At 46.5% G+C, this 18,637-nt stretch overlaps 1 protein-coding gene across 1 annotated transcript in view; it reads right to left on the bottom strand.

The window, feature by feature from the left end:
- Positions 1 to 3,244, bottom strand: part of GNA11 (G protein subunit alpha 11) — a 29,080-nt gene extending 25,836 nt beyond the window's left edge. Inside the window, exon 1 of the mRNA XM_032226706.1 lies at positions 2,733 to 3,244. Within this exon, the coding sequence (XP_032082597.1) occupies positions 2,733 to 2,868 (136 nt within the window). The 5' untranslated portion in view covers positions 2,869 to 3,244. The remainder of the gene's footprint in view (positions 1 to 2,732) is intronic.
- Positions 3,245 to 18,637: the final 15,393 nt, after the last annotated feature.

Here is an 18,637-nt window from a genome sequence, read left to right as displayed (position 1 = left end):
GAAGAGTCCCTAACAAGAGAGTTATTGGCTAGGGAATATGGATCCCAGCACATCCACATCAGACAATGTCCCTCAGTGAAATTATAGCTGCCTCCATCAAGATTCTGATTGTACCTGCTCTTCTTGATATCCGGTTCCTCTCCCACTGGGATGAGCCAATTCCCATTACTTTAACCATGCATCTAATAATTATTACCCTGGCTACTTCAAAACTTCTTTCCTGTTTCTTAAAGGTCCTGCTTGAGAAATGCCATCCTCAACCTGCATATAATCCTATCAACCGGTTCTCTGTGCCTTATCAAATTATGCATGTTTGAACTTTTTACCATTCTTTCTATGGAAAGAAGAGATGGAATGAACAAGAAAAGTGTATGCTCAAACATGGATTATTTCTAAGAGGTGTGAAGATAGCGGAATATGAATCTCAAATTAATGGGTAATAAACTGAAGCAAAAAAAATTTTTTTTTATAAAACTGACTGCAGTTCCTTACATTCTAAAACTCCTGCTCAGAGTGCAAATGAACAAGCAGAGTTTCCTGTAAGAGTTTGATGTTAATCAATGTAACCTCCTCTCCTCTCCTCTCAATCTTCTTTTCTAAACTCCAATATTTTGGAATATGTATACCCAATAAGAGTCAGGCAAGGCAAAGTGCAAAACAAATTGACAATAATATTATTTTTTTTAAAAACTGACCACCACAGAATTGGAATAGAGAAAAGACTTGGGAAAGTGACAGAAATAAGGGTGGTTGAAATAGGATGCAAAGCCTCACAAATAATATAAGAAGAAATTGGATGACAGGGATTGAAAGTTAAAGACTGAAAAAGAGTGCAAATGAGGACATAAAAATCAACAAGATTTTAATGCACATAAATCCTAGAAAACTATTCCCGCTGCCAATTACAGTCGCTTCAGTAAAACATCACACAATTGATGATCAAACAGGCCCAGCAATCATATATGCTCAGAATACGTTGAGCTGATCTGTCAGGAAATGAGGGAGAGATGGAAATAGAAGCCAAATAAATCCCACCCTAATATCACATGGGATTCAGAGGAAGGAGGAATGACAAATGCAGGAAGAAGAGAAAAAGGCCCTTGCACAGATTTCCATTTCAAGAAATTTCTGGGGAAGTTTTGGGGAGGAAATGAAATTTTCCCTTTTTTTTTTGACCCTACCTCAGAGGGCTGCTGTGAATATTAAAGACCCACAAAGATGATGAAGGATGTTGCCTAAAAGAAACCATCCCCTCCCTATATAATAGGGATGTAAAAGTTCCCCTTAAGAAAAGGAGCACCTGGACGGTCTACCTGGACAGCAAAGAAGCCTTGAACCCCTTCTGAGTACTGTCCTAGCTCTCTTTCTTGTGAGGATGAAAAAGCAGAGAATGGGAAAAGGCCCTTGAGATACTCAGCCCGAGCAGGGAGGTGGGCAGGGTGGGTTAGATAGAAGGCAAAGAGAAAGGCAGGCAGGGCTACAGAAAAAGAAGCATCTATCTCATAAACACCAATAAGAAAAGCAGAAAAGCCAACTGAAACCAGCAGGACCCAGAGAAAGTGAGGAAGACAAACATCTACCAGAAAGGAAATAGTAAGTAGAGTAATGAAAAAGGCACACAGAGATACATGCAAACATTGGCAGATGCATGTCTGTGTATGTACACAATACTGCACATATCACACTAATCTATAACTGTGTATAAAAAATTGCATAATTATATATATATAATGTATACAACTCATATACCTATTTGCACACATATACATGATTGTACAGATCTATACATGATTGCACATATACAATTGTATATATCATATACACATAAAAATAATTGTTTGCGCCTATCAGTATACATATAGCACATGCATACGTATATATAGTTGTATAATCACACACACACCTGTATATACATGATTGCAAACATATATACTTCTTTGTATATCATACACACGTGTACATATAATTGTGTGCACATATCAGGCATGTAAATATGTATACATACAATTGTGTGTATATGTCACATACACATGTATACAAATAATTGCATGCACATATAAGCCATGTATATATCACATGCATACCTGTATGCATATATGTATGTATGTATGTATGTATGTATGTATGTATGTGTGTGTATATATATATCACACCTGTATATACATGATTGCAAACATACGTGTTTGTATAGATCACACACAGGAACTTACAATTGTGTGTATATATCACAGACCTGTACACATGTATACATATAATTGTGTGCCCATGTCACACAGACATACATGCATACATATAACTGTATATATCACACACATACCTGACCATACATACGAATGCAAGTATACCCCCACCTATCTCCTTTGCAGGCGCATTTAAGTCACCCAGCCGACACACGGGTCCATTCACAGGGGAGACGTTCAGACTTAGCCCTCCGAGGGACCCACCCGGGGGGAAAGCAAACCCCCCCCCCCGACACTACGGAGGAGCAGCGGGCACCGCAGGCCCCCGGGAGGAAGACCCTCCGGCCGGGCGTCGCTCGAGGCAGGGAAATGCGCAGCAGAAATAAGTCCGGCCGAACAGCCGAGGGGGGAGCCGGCCTTTCCGGAGAGCTTGGGGTGGGGGAGCAAAGATGGGGCCTTCCCTCCCCAGCCGAGGCAGCGTCGCCTCCGCCTTTCCTCCCCGGGAGACAGGCCCTCCCACCCGGCCTCTCCCTTCCCCGCCACCGAACTGACCGAGCAGGAGCAGCTTGAGCTCCCGGCGGGCGTCGCGCTTGTCCCTCCGCAGCTGCTTCTCGATCTCGGCGTTGATGCGCTTCGACTCTTTCACCTCGTCGCTGAGGCAACAGGCCATCATGGACTCCAGCGTCATGGCTGCTGCGGCTGCTGCTGCTGCTGCCACCGGCGCGGGCGGAGCCGCCGCAGCCGCCGCCACAAGAGGCGGCGGCGGACGAGGAGGAAGAGGCGACGGATGAGGAAGGGAAGGGAGGCTCGGCCTGCTCAGGTGGCGGCGGCGGCGGCGGTGGCTTCGTGTTCCCGGCCGCCCGGCCGCAACGGCGGCTACTGCTGTTACTCCGCCGCCCCCTCAGCGACGGCGACCCAGCCCCGCGACGCCAACCCAACTTCCCAGCTCGCCTCACAACACGCGGTCAACCGAACCTTCCTGCGGGCACCAGCGGGGACGGACGGCGGCCGCGCCCAATAGGAAGGCGGGCGCGCGGGCGGGTGGGTGGGTGCGTAACGGCTCTCCCCCCCCCCCCTTACCCACCCCGCCTCTCCCTTCCAACCACCACACAGTGACGGACAGAAAACACCGGGAGGGCCTGATTGGCCGCGCGGGAGCGAGAGAGACGTGACGTAACTCGCCCAATGGGCGAGCGAGCCCCCTCAGGCGGGAGGTGGGGACGGGCGGGCCCTCGCCGCTGAGCGAAGGAAGGATTGGCCCCGCCGGCCGCGCGACGACCAATCCGAGAGCGGGGGAGGGGTGGGAAGAAGCCCGAGAGGTCTTGCTGGCGTGTGAGGAGGCAGAGAGGGTTTTTTAATTATTATGTCGGACCCGCCCTTTTTCTTCCTTAGGTTTTTTTTAATTTTATTTTAAGCAAGGTTGGTTGTTAGATAAGAGATTTGGGGAGGGGTGGGGAATATATACGGACTGAGGGCTTGGGTAAAGTAGGGGATGCGCATGCGCGGGGCGAGTATGGGTCGCGCGGCATTATGGGCCGGTGGAGGACTTGGGGGTATCGAGTAGAAAGGGCTAGAGGAGCCCAAGCGTTTTGTTTTATTTGTATTTTTAAATAGTGCCTCTGTGCACGTGCAGAGTGACGATCCCTCTCTTCCTTGACTTTTCCCGGTCCCGATTTGCCAACATATATACGTATGCAGCTGCAAACGGGGAAATAATTCAAACTTTAAATAGAATCCCCCCCCCAACAAGGCTTTGACAGACGCCTTTGCAACAAGGCCTAACTTGTGCCTGAGGGTGTTGTGTGAATCCAGTTTTCTTGATGAGTGTACCTTTCAAGGGCGCATCCTTGGCTTGGTCCCTGATTTAAGCCAAATCTCTGGGTTTTCATGAAACTTTGGAAACAATAGGCTAAAATCATGGACTTTAGGTAGTCCTCGACTTACAACTTATTTGTTTAGTGACTATTCAAAGTTAACAGCGCCACTGAAAAAAAGGGATTTATGTCCGTTTTCACACGTACAACCATTGCAGCATGCTCATGGTCACGTGATTTAAAAAAATCATATCTTTGGCAACTGACTCACATTTATGACGGTCGTGGTGTCCCTGGGTCATGTAATCCCCTTTGGCGCCCTGATCAATGGGGAAGCCAGGTTCACTTAACTGTGTTTTACTAGCTTAACTGCAATGATTCACTTAACAACTGCGGCCAGAAAGTGGTAAAATAAGACAAAACTCATGTAGCAGTCTTGCTTAGCAATGGAAATTTGGGAATCAATAAGTCGAGGATTACCTGTATCCAAGGTTGCATCTGAGGGACCTTACATATCATATGAATGCAACTTCAGGATCTGGACCAGTGATGGTTTCCGGTATGGTTGGAACGGGCCCGGCGGTCTCCACATGGATGTGCACAGCACGCACATGCGTGTTAGTGCCTCTGTGACGCTCCAGCTGCTCAGCAGAGCGTTGCGCAGGCGCTGTACACACCATTCGCATGTGTGGAAGACTTAAAAGACCGGTAAGGAGCTCGGGTGGGCCCTCTGGAGCACCATACCGGAATGGTATCCAGTGCTCTGGGCAGGCCCCAGTTTGCCCGTACCGGGGCGTACCGCCTGCAACCCACCACTGATCTGGACCTGCCAAAGGATGCTGTGTAAATCCGAATGTTTTCATCATTTTCCTACCAAAGTGGAGACAGAAGTAGCCAAAGCTGAATTCACGCACAGAGGTGCTGAGTGTCAGCTCCTCTCCATTAGTTAATTAGGAAAGAAAGACCATGAGACTCCATGTGTAGAAATCAAATGTACTTTTACTAATTAATAATGGTTAAAGGCAATGCATAGCGAAGTCTGATTAATTAGGCGCGAAAGCAGTTGATATATAGAATAGCCCATTCCCCACCCCTTGGCATCACAGTCCCAGCCCAATCATAAGTCTTCCAAATGTCAGGTGCAAGATAACTTCAAAAGGCATCATGAAGATGGAATGTCAGTGCCGTTAGACCTGGCGGGAAACACCCATGCATGCGCAGTCCGATCAATCGGTGAACTCCAGAACCTTCCACCAGCACAATGAGTAACCCCTCCCAAATACCATGCCCTCCCTCCCCGTTTCATGGCAGCTGAAGCGATAGCAAAGCAGAAGCTGACACTGAGCCCTGGTTACTCAGCTAACAGAATAACAGAGTTGGAAGGGACCTTGGAGGTCTTCTAGTCCAACCCCTTGCTCAAGCAATATCTTCTTAAAAGCTCCCAGTGATGGAGCACCTACAACTTCTGGCACGTGCGTGTTGTTCCACTGAATAATTGTTCTCACTCTCAGGAAGTTTCTCCTTAGTTCTAGATTGCTTCTCTGCTTGATTAGTTTCCATCCATTGCTTTTGTCCTGCCATCAGGGGCTGTAGAGAATAAATTGACTCCCTTTTCTTTGGGACAGCTCCTGAGGTATTGGAACACTGCTATCATAGCAGCTCAGTGTCTACCTCACATCCCGAAGGATAAACTAACCCCCACGGGCTGGATTTGTGTAACACAAGAGAAGATATTTGAAATGAAAATCTGATGTTGTAGTGGACAGTGAAGAAAGCAAACTGGTCAGGCCAAAGTTTTCATTCGAGGTACCAACGTCCAGCCTCAAATTTAGCCTACTTCGGACTTTGAAGAAACATTAGAGGAAGACTCTTGTTATCTCTGAACCTGGAGGGACTCCTGAGACTACCATGGACAGCCACAAAAACAAACAAATGGATCTTCAAACAAGTCAGCCCGAAGTTCTTGTTCAAGGTGTTGGTGACCAAGCTCAAAATTATCTTACTTCTAATAGTTGATGTAAAGACCAACATCTCTTGAGGGGGTTCTCATGCTGGGAATGGTGGAAGGAAGGAGAAGAAGAGGGAGGACTAACACAGCAAGGTGGATGGCTGGCCTAGGCTTACCAAAAGCACAAAGCCGATTCCTCGTCCCAATAAAACCCCTTTTATTTAGTTTAAAGGGAATTCCTCTCCAGCAAAGTCCCGGCCAGGAGTCTTTCAAGAGATTTCACAACTACAGACCTTGATCAGGCTTGGAGAGCGGCGAGGCCAATGTGATGTACCCGTGGTTCGCCCATGAGGCCAATGTTGAGAAAAGACACGGACACGAGCTTTCTCGGGATGGGACGACCCAGATTGGGGTCTGGGACCCCCTTTTATTGAGATAGGACAAAGGCAGGAGGAGCAATCAGCATGTGATTTAAGACAGCCTGTCAAACTACAATTGCTAATCTACTGCTCAGGGAAGTTCTGTCTATATATGGTCAAATCCTGGGCGTCGTTGGGTAAGGCACATCTAGAGTGAATTATCAGGATGTTATGTTACGAACTATCAGGATGTTATGTTCTTTAGGAGTTTGTTTTTTCCTATGTGGTTCAGCGTGGCTGCGCATGCCTTGTTATGCACTAGGCCATGGGTGACCCACACCTACACAAGGAGTTAAATGACAACAGGCCAATATCTTCCAAACGCCACTCTGTAGCAGACAATACTTGGCAAGAAGTCAGGAACAGATCTTCACCCTAAGGAATTGAACCAATTGTCTCCTGCAAACTCCACTCCCCATTTGCTCCTCTTTATTCCCTATGTGAGGGGACATTCACCGTCCACCTATGCCTTTACTCCCAAGTCGGCCCTTGTTCTTTAGCTGTTCCCTTCCTCTGGCCACTCTGTACATGCGCACACTGGGAACAGGCTCCAGCTGTTCATCTGCCTCACTGATCTCTGACTCTGAAAGCAGGTGATAACTGTCAGACGGCCCTGCCTCCCTCTCTGCCTCCCACACAGCCCTCATCAGAGTCTTCCCCAGACTCCAGGACTGGCCCAGGTTCCTCCCCAACCTCCTCACTGTCCAAATCTGCTGCCAGATCCGCTGGCAGGCCACAACAAGCAAGGTGGATGGACTCTGTTACCACCGTGATGGATACCAATGTAAGAACGGAAGGATCAAATTGGAGACAGATTGACGTAGAGAAAATCTATGTGGTCTCTAAAGGTTGACATTGACTGGTTGGCATGTAATGCAAAAGCCCAGCTCAAGATGGATCAAGGTGGATGGACTCTGTTACCACCGTGATGGGTACCAATGTAAGAACGGAAGGATCAAATTGGAGACAGATTGACGTAGAGAAAATCTATGTGGTCTCTAAAGGTTGACATTGACTGGTTGGCATGTAATGCAAAAGCCCAGCTCAAGATGGATCAAGGTGGATGGACTCTGTTACCACCGTGATGGGTACCAATGTAAGAACGGAAGGATCAAATTGGAGACAGATTGACGTAGAGAAAATCTATGTGGTCTCTAAAGGTTGACATTGACGGGTTGGCATGTAATGCAAAAGCCCAGCTCAAGATGGATCCGGTCACTTAGAGCAAGACCTGAAGGAATGTTGGGACGGATCTTCCTGGAGAAGGTCTATCTAGGTGGCTTCTAAGAACAGCGCATTATCCATCAATAAGAATATCCCAGTCTGTTGAGAAGTTTCTAATACTGGGAAATGTGGAAGAAAAGAGAAGAAGAGGACGATCAGCATCCATGGAGATGGACTCCGTTACAGCAGTGATGGGTGGAAGACCAGTTTGGGAATTGATCACCTCTGTCGCTAAGAATCGCCACCAACCTGATGATACAGAATCAGTCAATCAATCCAGAGGTGGCATTCAGCCGCTTCGGACCGATTGAACTAAACAAATGATTGTTTAAAGCCAGTGGTGGGTTTTTAATTTTTTTGGAACCTACTCTGTGGGTGTGGCCTCCTTTGTGGGTGTGGCTTACCGGCCATGTGACCTGGTAGGAGTGGCTTGCCGGCCATGTGCTTTCTTTCCTTTCTCTCTCTCTCTCTCTCTCTCTCTCTTCCTTTTGTCTCTCTGTCCTTTTTTTCTTTCAACTCTCTCTCACTCTTTTTCTTTCTTTTTTATTTATTTATTTCTTCTATTCTTTCTCTTTCTCTCTCTCTCTCTCTCTCTCTGTCAGTCTGCCTGTCTGTCTCTGTCTGTGTATGTGTGTGGTGGGTTTCAAAAATTTTTGGAACCTCTTCTGTAGGTGTGGCCTGCTTTCCGGGTCCACTGGTGGAACCTCTTTTAACCGGTTTGGTAGATTTGACAAACCGGTTCTACCGAATAGGTGTGAACTGGTAGGAACTCACCTCTGTTTAAAGCACTGTCTTTATTTGAGCCATTTTTGCATGAATGGGGACAGATCAGTATCATTTGGCTGCAAAAAAGTTTTTTTTTTCTTAAAACCACATCTCTTTCCCCCCACCCTTCCTGTTCCTATCGCATTCTTGTAACATTGCAACCAGAAACCTGTATTTGTAGTAACTGTGAGAGGGATCTTGGAGTCCTAGTGGACAACTATTTAAATAGGAGCCAGCCGTGTGCAGCAGCTGCCAAAAAAGCCAACACAGTTCTAGGCTACATAAACAGAGGGATGGAATCAAGATCACGTGAAGTGTTAATACCACTTTATAATGCCTTGGTAAGGCCACGCTTGGAATACGGCATTCAGTTCTGGTCCCCACGATGTAGAAAAGATGTGGAGACTCTGGAAAGAGTGTGGAGAAGAGCAACAAAGATGATCAGGGGACTGGAGACTAAAACATATGAAGAATGGTTGCAGGAACTGGGGATGTCTAGTTTAATAGAAAGAAGGACCAGGGGTGTCATGATATCAGACTTCCAATATCTCAGGGGTTGCCACGAAGAAGTGGGAGTCAAGCTATTCTCCAAGGTACCTGAGGGCAGAACAAGAAGCAATGGGTAGAAACTAATGAAGGAGAGAAGCAACTTAGAACTGAGGAGAAATTTCCTGAGAGTTAGAACAATTAGCCAATGGAACAGCTTGCTTCCAGAAGTTGTGAATGCCCTAACACTGGAAGTCTTTAAGAAGATGTTGGATAGCCATTTGTCTGGAACGGTATAGGGTTTCCTGCCTAGGCAGGGGGTTGGACTAGAAGACCTCCAAGGTCCCTTCCAACTCTGCTATTGTATTGTATTGTATTTTGCATAGCCCAAGTAGGGAGTAAAGCAAAGGGATGTTCTTCCCAATAGGTTCACACACACCCCACCCCCAAATACCCCCATTTCTTCAGCAATCCCCCCCTCCCATTCTCAATTCCCTCTCCTGGCTCTCCCCCCGCCATTGCCTTTTCTTCTCAGCAGAGGGCGCTGTGGTTCTTCTGCAAAAGCAGCCCTTCATAAACCAGGGTTTGTTTCAGCTTTTCCGAAGAATGCACCAGTTACACCATTTCCCTACATTCTTCTCTGTGGCAGAAAGATTTTGAAAAACCCAGGCTCTGGTTGAATCAATTCCCCAGAAGAAGGGAGCCCACCCCTTCTGAGTCATGGGTCCTTTGGTCTTCCACAGAATCAGACCAGAGGTGGAAGTTCAGTTCAGTTCAGTTTATTGTATTTATATGCCGCCCTTTACCCCTGAAGGGGGACTCAGGGCGGCTCACAACTCGAACCGGGGAAGGGGGATACAGACAAAAATTTAAAAAACAAACATAACAATATATAATTTAAAACTCACAACAGTCATACCATTTGAGACGGGGGCAACAGCTCTTTAGCCCCAGGCCTGTCGGAACAGCCAAGTTTTGAGGGCTTTGCGGAAGGCCTGGAGGGTGGTGAGGGTGTGAATCTCCACGGGGAGCTCGTTCCAGAGGGTCGGAGCAGCCACAGAGAAGGCTCTCCTCCGGGTAGTCGCCAGTCAGCATTGGCCGGCGGATGGAATTCGGAGGAGGCCTAATCTGTGGGATCTAATCGGTCTATTGGAGGTAATTGGCAGCAGGCGGTCTCTCAAGTACCCAGGTCCAATACCATGAAGGGCTTTATAAGTGACGACTAGCGCCTTGAAGCGTATCCGGAGACCAATAGGCAGCCAGTGCAGCTCGCGGAGGATAGGTGTTACGTGGGTGAACCGAGGTGCACCCACGATCGCTCGCGCGGCTGCATTCTGGACAAGCTGAAGTCTCCGAATGCTCTTCAAGGGCTGCCCCATGTAGAGCACGTTGCAGTAGTCCAGAAGAGACCTTGGAGGTCTTCTAGCGCAGCCCCCTCCTCAAGCAGGAGACCCTATACCCCTGAGGGCGAACCTCTGGCATGCGGGCCACAGGTGGCACGCAGAGCCCTCTCTGGGAGCACGCCAGCCGTCAGCCCAGCCCACTGCACATGAGTGAGTTCCTCCCAGTGGTGGGTTTCAATTTTTTTTAGAATCTCTTCTGTAGGTGTGGTCTGCTTTGTAGGAGTGGCTTGCCAGCCATGTGATCAAGTGGGAGTGGCTTGGCAGTCATGTGACTGGGTGGGCGTGGCCAACTTGTAAAATGTGGTGAAACTCACTTAACAACGCTCTTGCTTAGCAACCAAAATGTTGGCTCAGGAACTCTGGCATTAAAGCTGTCAAGTTACAAGACCCTTGCACCCCTAACCCTTTAGGGGAAAAAAAACCAGGGGTGTTCAAACTTTTTTTTTCTCCCCCTCTAACACTCCTTTCTCCCCCTCCCTTCCATCTCACCCTCCTTCCATACCTCTCTCACTCCCTCTCTGCCCCTCCCTCTTCTTTCCCTCTGCTCCTCACTTCGGTGTATTTCTACTATTCATCGATATATTCAGCTTCTTATTTTATACTAAAAATTTTTTAAAAAGGGCAACAGTATACAAGTGCATTCATGTTGTTTTAAAAACTGGCACAAACTAGGGGTGTTCAAACTTGACAGCTTTAAGACTTGTGGACTTCAACTCCCAGAATTCCTCCTCTCGCTCTTCGTCTTGATGATGTGCGGATGGGCGAGGGGAGGGAGCTGGAACCGGTTCTAAACGGCACTGTAGATTTGTGGAACCTTTTCTATAGAAGAGGCTAGAACTGGCAGGAACCCACCCCTGGTGCCTCCCATCAGCCAGATAGTCTTCAGGTCGCTGCCATGCATGCGTGTGGGTTGGGGTGCATGCGGAGGATGCACGGATTGCATTTTGGGGGGTTTGCGCGCATGCGCTTTGGGCACTCAGCACCAAAAAGGCTAGCCATCCCTGCCCTATACTATTTCAGACAGACGACTGTTGAGTCTCTTCTTAAAAACCTCCAGTGATGGAATACCCACAATGTCCAAAGGCAAGCTGTTCCACTGGTTAATTTTTATTTTATTTCTATCCCACTTTTTATTGTTTTTTATGAATAACTCAAGGTAGTGAACATATCCACCATACCCTCCTCCTCCCCCTCCCAACAACAATAAACAATCCTTTGGGGTGAGCTGAAAAAGAGTAACTGGCTCAAAGTAACCCAGCCAGCTTTCATGCCTAAGAATAACAGAGTCGGAAGGGACCTTGGAGGTCTTCTAGTCCAACCCCCTGCTTAGGCAGGGAACCCTATACCGTTTCAGACAAATTGTTGTCCAATCTCTCCTTAAAAACGTCCAGTGTTGGAGCATTTACAACTTCTGGAGGCAAGTAGTTCCACTGGTTAATTGTTCTAACTGTCAGGAAATTTCTCCTCAGTTCTAAGTTGCTTCTCTCCTTGATTAGTTTCCACCCATTGCTGCTTCTCCTTTTCTCAGGTGCCTTGGAGAATAGTTTGACTCCCTCTTCTTTGTGGCAACCCCTGAGATATCGGAAGGCTGCTATCATGTCTCCCCTAGTCCTTCTTTCTATTAAACTAGACATGCCCAGTTCCTGCAACTGTTCTTCATATGTTTTAGTCTCCACTCCTCTAATCCTCTTTGTTGCTCTTTTCTGCACTCTTTCTAGAGTCTCCACATCTTTTTTACAGCGTGGCGACCAAAACTGACCAAAAAGTTGTGGCAGCTTCAGTGCTATTGGCTGCTGCTGTGCTGCTATGCTATTGCTGTGGTTAAGTAAACTTTGTTTTCCATATTCTGTGACAGTTTCCAAGCCAGTCTAGTAAGCCTCCATTCCTTGCCCCACCCAACAGCAGCCACTTATTGCCGGGAGAGAGGGAGGGAGGGAGCTTGACTCCCTCTTCTTTGTGGCAGCCCCTGAGATATTAGAAGACTGGTATCATGTCTCCCCTAGTCCTTCTTTTCATTAAACATTAGACATACCCAGTTCCTGCAACCGTTCCTCATATGTTTTAGTCTCCAGTTCCCTAATCCTCTTTGTTGCTCTTCTCTGCACTCTTTCTAGAGTCTCAACTTCTCCTCTATATCATGGCGACGAAAATTGGATGTGATATTCCTAGGGCCATTTTAACTTCGAACATTGAGTAAATGAATGGTTGTAAGTCAAGGACTTCCTCTACTGATGTCTGTATTTTACTGTTTTTGCTAAGCTACAAATTGCCTTGCCGGGCATCGCTTTTTAAGCACGGTAAATAAATAAGAGCCCCCCCCCCTTTTTTTTTTTTGCTAACTCAGCAGCTGTGTGCAGCAAAAGGCTGCCCCAAATTAGTTTGGGTGGCACATCTTTTCCTTTCAAGTTCTCCTTAGTTCCCTCCACCCCTCCCCAATTTCAAAGCCGGAAAACCCTCTCCACCAAAGGTTTCCTCCTGGGTCCTTTGCTTGGGACCGGAAATCCAGGAGGTATAAAACTAACCCAAGGGAGAAGCAACCTGCAATTAAGGAGAAATTTCCTAACCGCGAGGACAGTAAACCAGTGGAACAGCTTGCCACCAGAAGTTTTTGGGTGCTCCATCACTGGAGGGTTTTAAGAAGAGTCTAGACCAGGGGTGTCAAACTCGATTTCACTCATGCCCAGCTCGACGTCCCTCGTCTTGGGGGTGCCTTTGGTGGCCCAAGCACTCTGCCAGTGAATACAGGCTGCTGAGCTCTTTTTTGGCCTGCAACAGCCTCCTGCAACCCCCTGTGCCAGCGGAAACGGAGCTCTCGGGCTCCATTTTTTGCTGGCGGAGGCACTGCGGGCTGGTCCTTTGCTGTTTACAGAGCAGCCCCACGGACCAGATCTAAGCACCCCGTGGGCGGCATCCGGCCCCCAGACCTTGAGACTGACACCCCTGATCTAAAGGAGGTGTTATCTAAGATGGTATAGGTTCTCCTGCTTGAGCAGGGGGCTGGACGAGAAGACCTCCAAGGTCCCTTCCATATTCTGTTATGTTCTATTTTATTCTATTTGATTCTCGATTCTCAATTATATTCTATTTTCTATTCTATTCCATTCCATTTTCTATTCTATTCTATTCCATTCTTTATTCCTTATTCTATTCTATTCTATTCCATTCCATTCTCTATTCTATTCCATTCCATTCTTTATTCCCTATTCTATTCTTTATTCCTTATTCTATTCTATTCTATTTTATTCCATTCTTTATTCTTTATTCCTTATTCTATTCTAATTCTCTTCTATTATATTCCATTCCATTCCATTCTTTATTCCTTATTCTATTCCATTCCATTACATTCTTTATTCCTTATTCTATTCTATTCTATTACATTCCATTCCATTACATTCTTTATTCCTTATTCTATTCCATTCTATTTCATTCTATTCTATTCTATTACATTCTTTATTCCTTATTCTATTCTAATCTATTCTATTTTATTCTATTACATTCCATTCTTTATTCCTTATTTTATTCCATTCTTTATTCCTTATTTTATTCCATTCTTCTATTCCATTCCATTCCATTCCATATTCCTTATTCTATTCCATTCTATTCCATTACATTACATTACATTACATTCTTTATTCCTTATTCTATTACATTACATTACATTCTTTATTCCTTATTTTATTCCATTCTTCTATTCCATTCCATTACATTCCATATTCCTTATTCTATTCCATTCTATTACATTACATTACATTACATTACATTCTTTATTCCTTATTCTATTCTATTCCATTACATTCTTTATTCCTTATTCTATTTCATTACATTCTATTCTATTTCATTCTTTATTCCTTCTATTCTATTCTATTCCATTCCATTCCTTGTTCTGTTCTATTGTATTCAATTCCTCTCCACTCTATTCTACTCTATTATTCTATTCTATTGTAATTATTTTCTATATTCTATTCTATTCTGCATTCTCTTCTCTTCTATTCACAAGAGGAATAAGGCAATAGCAAAAGAGGGCGCCTTCGAACATGCTGGTAACCACCCTTGTCCCATCAAAGCAGAGCCAGTCCGCCTTCTGGGGGATGAACAAAGTTCAAAAAGTGTTGATCTCAATCCCTCCGGGGGAAACTCCATTCTCAGTCCTGAGCATTGACGCTGAGAAGCAAAGGAAAGGTTTTATTCCCCCCCCCCCCCTTGATAAGACACAATTCTCACGCTCCTGTCGATGGATCTGCATCTTAAAAAGCCGAAGAGGAAGCCGAGAAAAGCACAACAATCTGTCTGGAGCACCACTGTGGGATTTGGTCTCTTCCCTGCTGGGAGGAAAGCCTGCCACTCAAAGAGTATTGCATCCCCCCCCCCCCCCCGCTTTCTGGTCCACAAGCCTCACAAGCGAGCCAGAGGAAAGAAGAAGCTGCTTTGAAAGATGTGGGTTCTTCCACTGATCTGTATCCCAAAGAGACTGAATTGCAGGGCAGGCGATCCTCCATTCACAATTCAGAGGTTTTGGCAACAGACTCATATTTATGGCAATTATAGTGTCCCCAGAGTCATGTGATCCCCTTTCTGCGACCTTTCCTGCGACCTGCAAAACCCATGGGGGGATCCAGATCCATTTAACAGCTGTGTTACTGTCCTGACCCCAGCAGCACGAAGCCAAGTCCTCGTCCCAATAAACCCCTTTTATTTAATTTATAGTGAATTCCTCTCCAGCAATAATTGGAGAGTGGCCAGGGCAGCCCATATCGTTCAGACGCCTCCGCAACACTTGGCAAGAATGCAGGAATGAACTAATAGTCTCCTGCAAACTCCACTCCCCTGTCGCTCCTCTTTTATTCCCTATGGGAGGGGCCATTCACCGTCCACCTGTGGCCTGACTCCCAAGTCGACCCCTCTTCCTTAGCTGTTCCCTTCGTCTGGCAACTCTATGCATGCGCACACTGGGAACAGGCTCCATCTGTTCTTCTGCCTCACTGATCTCCAAAGGCAGCTGATAACTGTCAGACGGCCCTGGCCTCCTCTCTGCCTCCGACACAGAGTCCTCATCATAGCCTTCCCCAGACTCCAGGACTGACCCATGTTCCTCCCCAACCTCCTCACTCTCCGAATCTGCTGCCGGCTCCTCTGGTCACTGGCAAGCCACAACAGTCATTAACTTCAGAACTGTGATGATTCACTTAACAACTGTGGCAAGAAAGGTCGTAAAATGGGGCAAAACTCACTTAACAACGGTCTTTTGAAATTTTGCGCTCAGTTGTCATAAGTCGAGGGCTGCCCGTATGTGTATTTTTACTGTCTTTTTAGGGAGAAAAACATAAAAAGATTTACACAGCCGTTCTTAAAAGTCTTAAAAGTGCATACAATTTGCCACCAGCTGCAATTCAAACCTCCATCCCCAGCCGTCCTTAAAAGGGCCATTGTGATCAATCTTACAGAGAGACTTTATGGCCACAGTCAGTGCCAGAATTTCCAACGCTCAGCGGGGCGATCGTTAAGTGAATCAGCCGTCGTTGAATGAATCTTGTGGTTGTTAAGCGAATCAGGCTTCCCCCAATGACTTTGCTTGCCAGAAGCCACCTGGGATGGTCATGTGAGCCTAGGATGCTGCAACCATGTCGGTTGCCAAGCGCCCAAATTTTGACCATGCACCCCTGGGAATGCTGGTGACGGTCATAAGTCCACATTATAACTTCAAACGGTCACTGAACAAATAGTTGTAAGTCAAGGACTACCTGTAATTCTCCGCAGGCAACCTTTTTTTTTTCAATTTTATTTTTTCAATTTAATAAAATTTGTATGCCGCCCACTCCCTTGGGACTCTGGGCGGCTTACAGACAGATCAAAAAGCATTTAAGAATTTAAAAGTAAAAAATACAATTGTTAAAATTACACACCATCCGTTCAGTCTAAGCGGGGCTGGACATTGATCAACAGCCCCAGGCCTGCCGGAACAGCCAGGTCTTATAGCAATAGCAGTAGACTTATATACCGCTTCATAGGGCTTTCAGGCCTCTCTAAGCGGTTTACAGAGAGTCAGCATATTGCCCCCAACAATCTGGGTCCTCATTTTACCCACCTCGGAAGGATGGAAGGCTGAGTCAACCCTGAGCTGGTGAGATTTGAACCGCTGAACTGCTGATCTAGCAGTAGCCTGCAGTGCTGCATTTAACCACTGCGCCACCTTGGCTCTTTAACGGCTTTACGGAAGGCCGGGAGAGTGGAAAGGGTCCGGATCTCTACGGGTAGATCGTTCCACAGGGCCGGAGCAGCTACAGAGAAGGCCCTCCCCCGGGGGGGGGGGGCGCCAGCCGGCATTGTCCGGTCGACGGCACCCGGAGGAGGCCCAGCCTGTGAGATCTTGTTGGTCGTTGGGAGGTATGTGGCAGGAGGCGGTCTCTCAGGTAGCCAGGTCCTAAACCATGTAGGGCTTTAAAAGTAACGAGTAGCACCTTGAAGCGCGTTCGGAGACCAATAGGGAGCCAGTGCAGCTCGCGGAGGATGGGTGTAACATGGGTGTATCTAGGTACACCCAGTATCGCTCGCGCGGCTGCATTCTGGACCAACTGCAGTCTTCGAACACTCTTCAGGGGCAGCCCCAATCTGGTGCCATCATGGACGTCTTACTCCATATGGAGGGAGGATCAGGAGGCGGTGACCTTATGGGTCTCACTGACCAGCGGGAGATTTTGGGCAGCCATTGGGGTATTCCCATAATGCCATGGGGCCGGGGTTGCTCTGAGGCAGCGTTTCTCAACCTTGGCGACTTTAAGTCCTGTGGACTTCAACTCCCAGAATCCCCCAGCCAGCTATGGCTGGGGAATTCTGGGAGTTGAAGTCCACAGGACTTAAAGTCGCCAAGGTTGAGAAACACTGTTCTGAGGCATTGTGGGGAAACCGGGACTGCCCAGCCTGATTCCCAGAGCTGGGAGAAACATTGGTGATGAGGGGCGACCACATTTGTCATAAGTTGCAATCACTTCGCGAGTTCTGGGAGGAAGGAGAAGCTGGAGTTAAAAAGGATGGTCGATATGAGGCTTCCTGCTTGAGTAAGGGGTTGGACTAGATGACCTCCAAGGTCCCTTCCAACTCTGTTATTCCGTTATCAGTGGCTACAACTTCCCAGCACCTCAATAAACTCCACAGACTTTCCTGCAGCTGATCCTCTTGTATCATCAGAAGCGATCCCCTTTCAGATTCACCCTGTTTTATTTAAGGCCAGGATGGGCCCCTTTTGTGAACAGCGGACTTCAGCTCCCAGAATTCCCTAGCCATTTAAAGGGCCCTAATTCCCCACTCCAATTGAAGGCATGAAACCATAAGCATACTGGCTGGAGAATCCCAGGGAGTTGAAGTCCACAGATCTTAAGGCAGGTGGACTGGGGGATTCTGGGAGTTGAAGTCCACCCATGTACAGTTGCTAACCTTAAGGCCCAGTGTAATAGGGAGTCCTTGCTAAACTCACCTTTATCACCATTTAAATCTGCGAGTTCCAGTAAAGCTGTTTGAGCACCTAAGCACCATTGATTGGTCTTTGAGGAGACAACCATGCTAAAATCGGCTGGGCAATCACACTCCGTTTTTCTTTCTTTTTTTAAAAAGATTTTTATTAACAAACATGTAAAATACACACACACACACAAATTAGACCGTACACCACATTTATACAATACAATACGAACAGGAGCTTCCTGTTCTTTCTAATAGCAATTATCAATCGATACCGCTCACCTTATATTATTTCCCCTTCTACTGTATTTCATTTGGATTTCACCATTCTTAACCCTCTTATTTTACTCATAACTATTATTTTTTTGAGTTTTGTTATATTCCTTCATTGATTCTTGCTTCTTTCCTCCATCCACCTATACCATTTATCCCATATCTGGTAGAATTCTGATTCTTCTTTCCCCTGGATTTCTTTAGTTAGTTTGTCCATTTCGGCACAGTCCATAACCTTTCTTATTATTTCATCTTCGCTTGGAGTTAATTTATTTTTCCATTTCCGGGCAAAGGCAATCCTTGCCACCGTAATTATATGTAGTATTAAATACTGGATTTCTTTTTTGTATTTCGCAGACATTATTCCTAATAAAAAAAACTTCAGGTTTCCATTCTATTTTTAACCCCTGTTATTGCCTCCAGCCAATTTTTGATCCGTTTTTCATTTTCACCTTTTTTGTCCCCAAAACTGGGACTCTTCTATCACACTCACTGCCCCCCCCTTTCCCAAATTTCCACACATTCGTGTCTTAGGAAGCGGCACGGAGCCAACCTGATATTCATTTTCAAAACCCACAGAGGGGCTGCGTGGAAAGTGCAAAAAACCACAACGTTAGGCAGCTCCGTAACCCATTTCGTGCCGTTTTATTTTTTTTCTTCTTCCTCGGATCCC

Source organism: Thamnophis elegans, chromosome 1, assembly GCF_009769535.1.
Source record: "Thamnophis elegans isolate rThaEle1 chromosome 1, rThaEle1.pri, whole genome shotgun sequence".
NCBI classification, from domain to species: Eukaryota; Metazoa; Chordata; class Lepidosauria; order Squamata; family Colubridae; genus Thamnophis; species Thamnophis elegans.
This window is presented reverse-complemented; position numbering and strand designations above follow the sequence as displayed.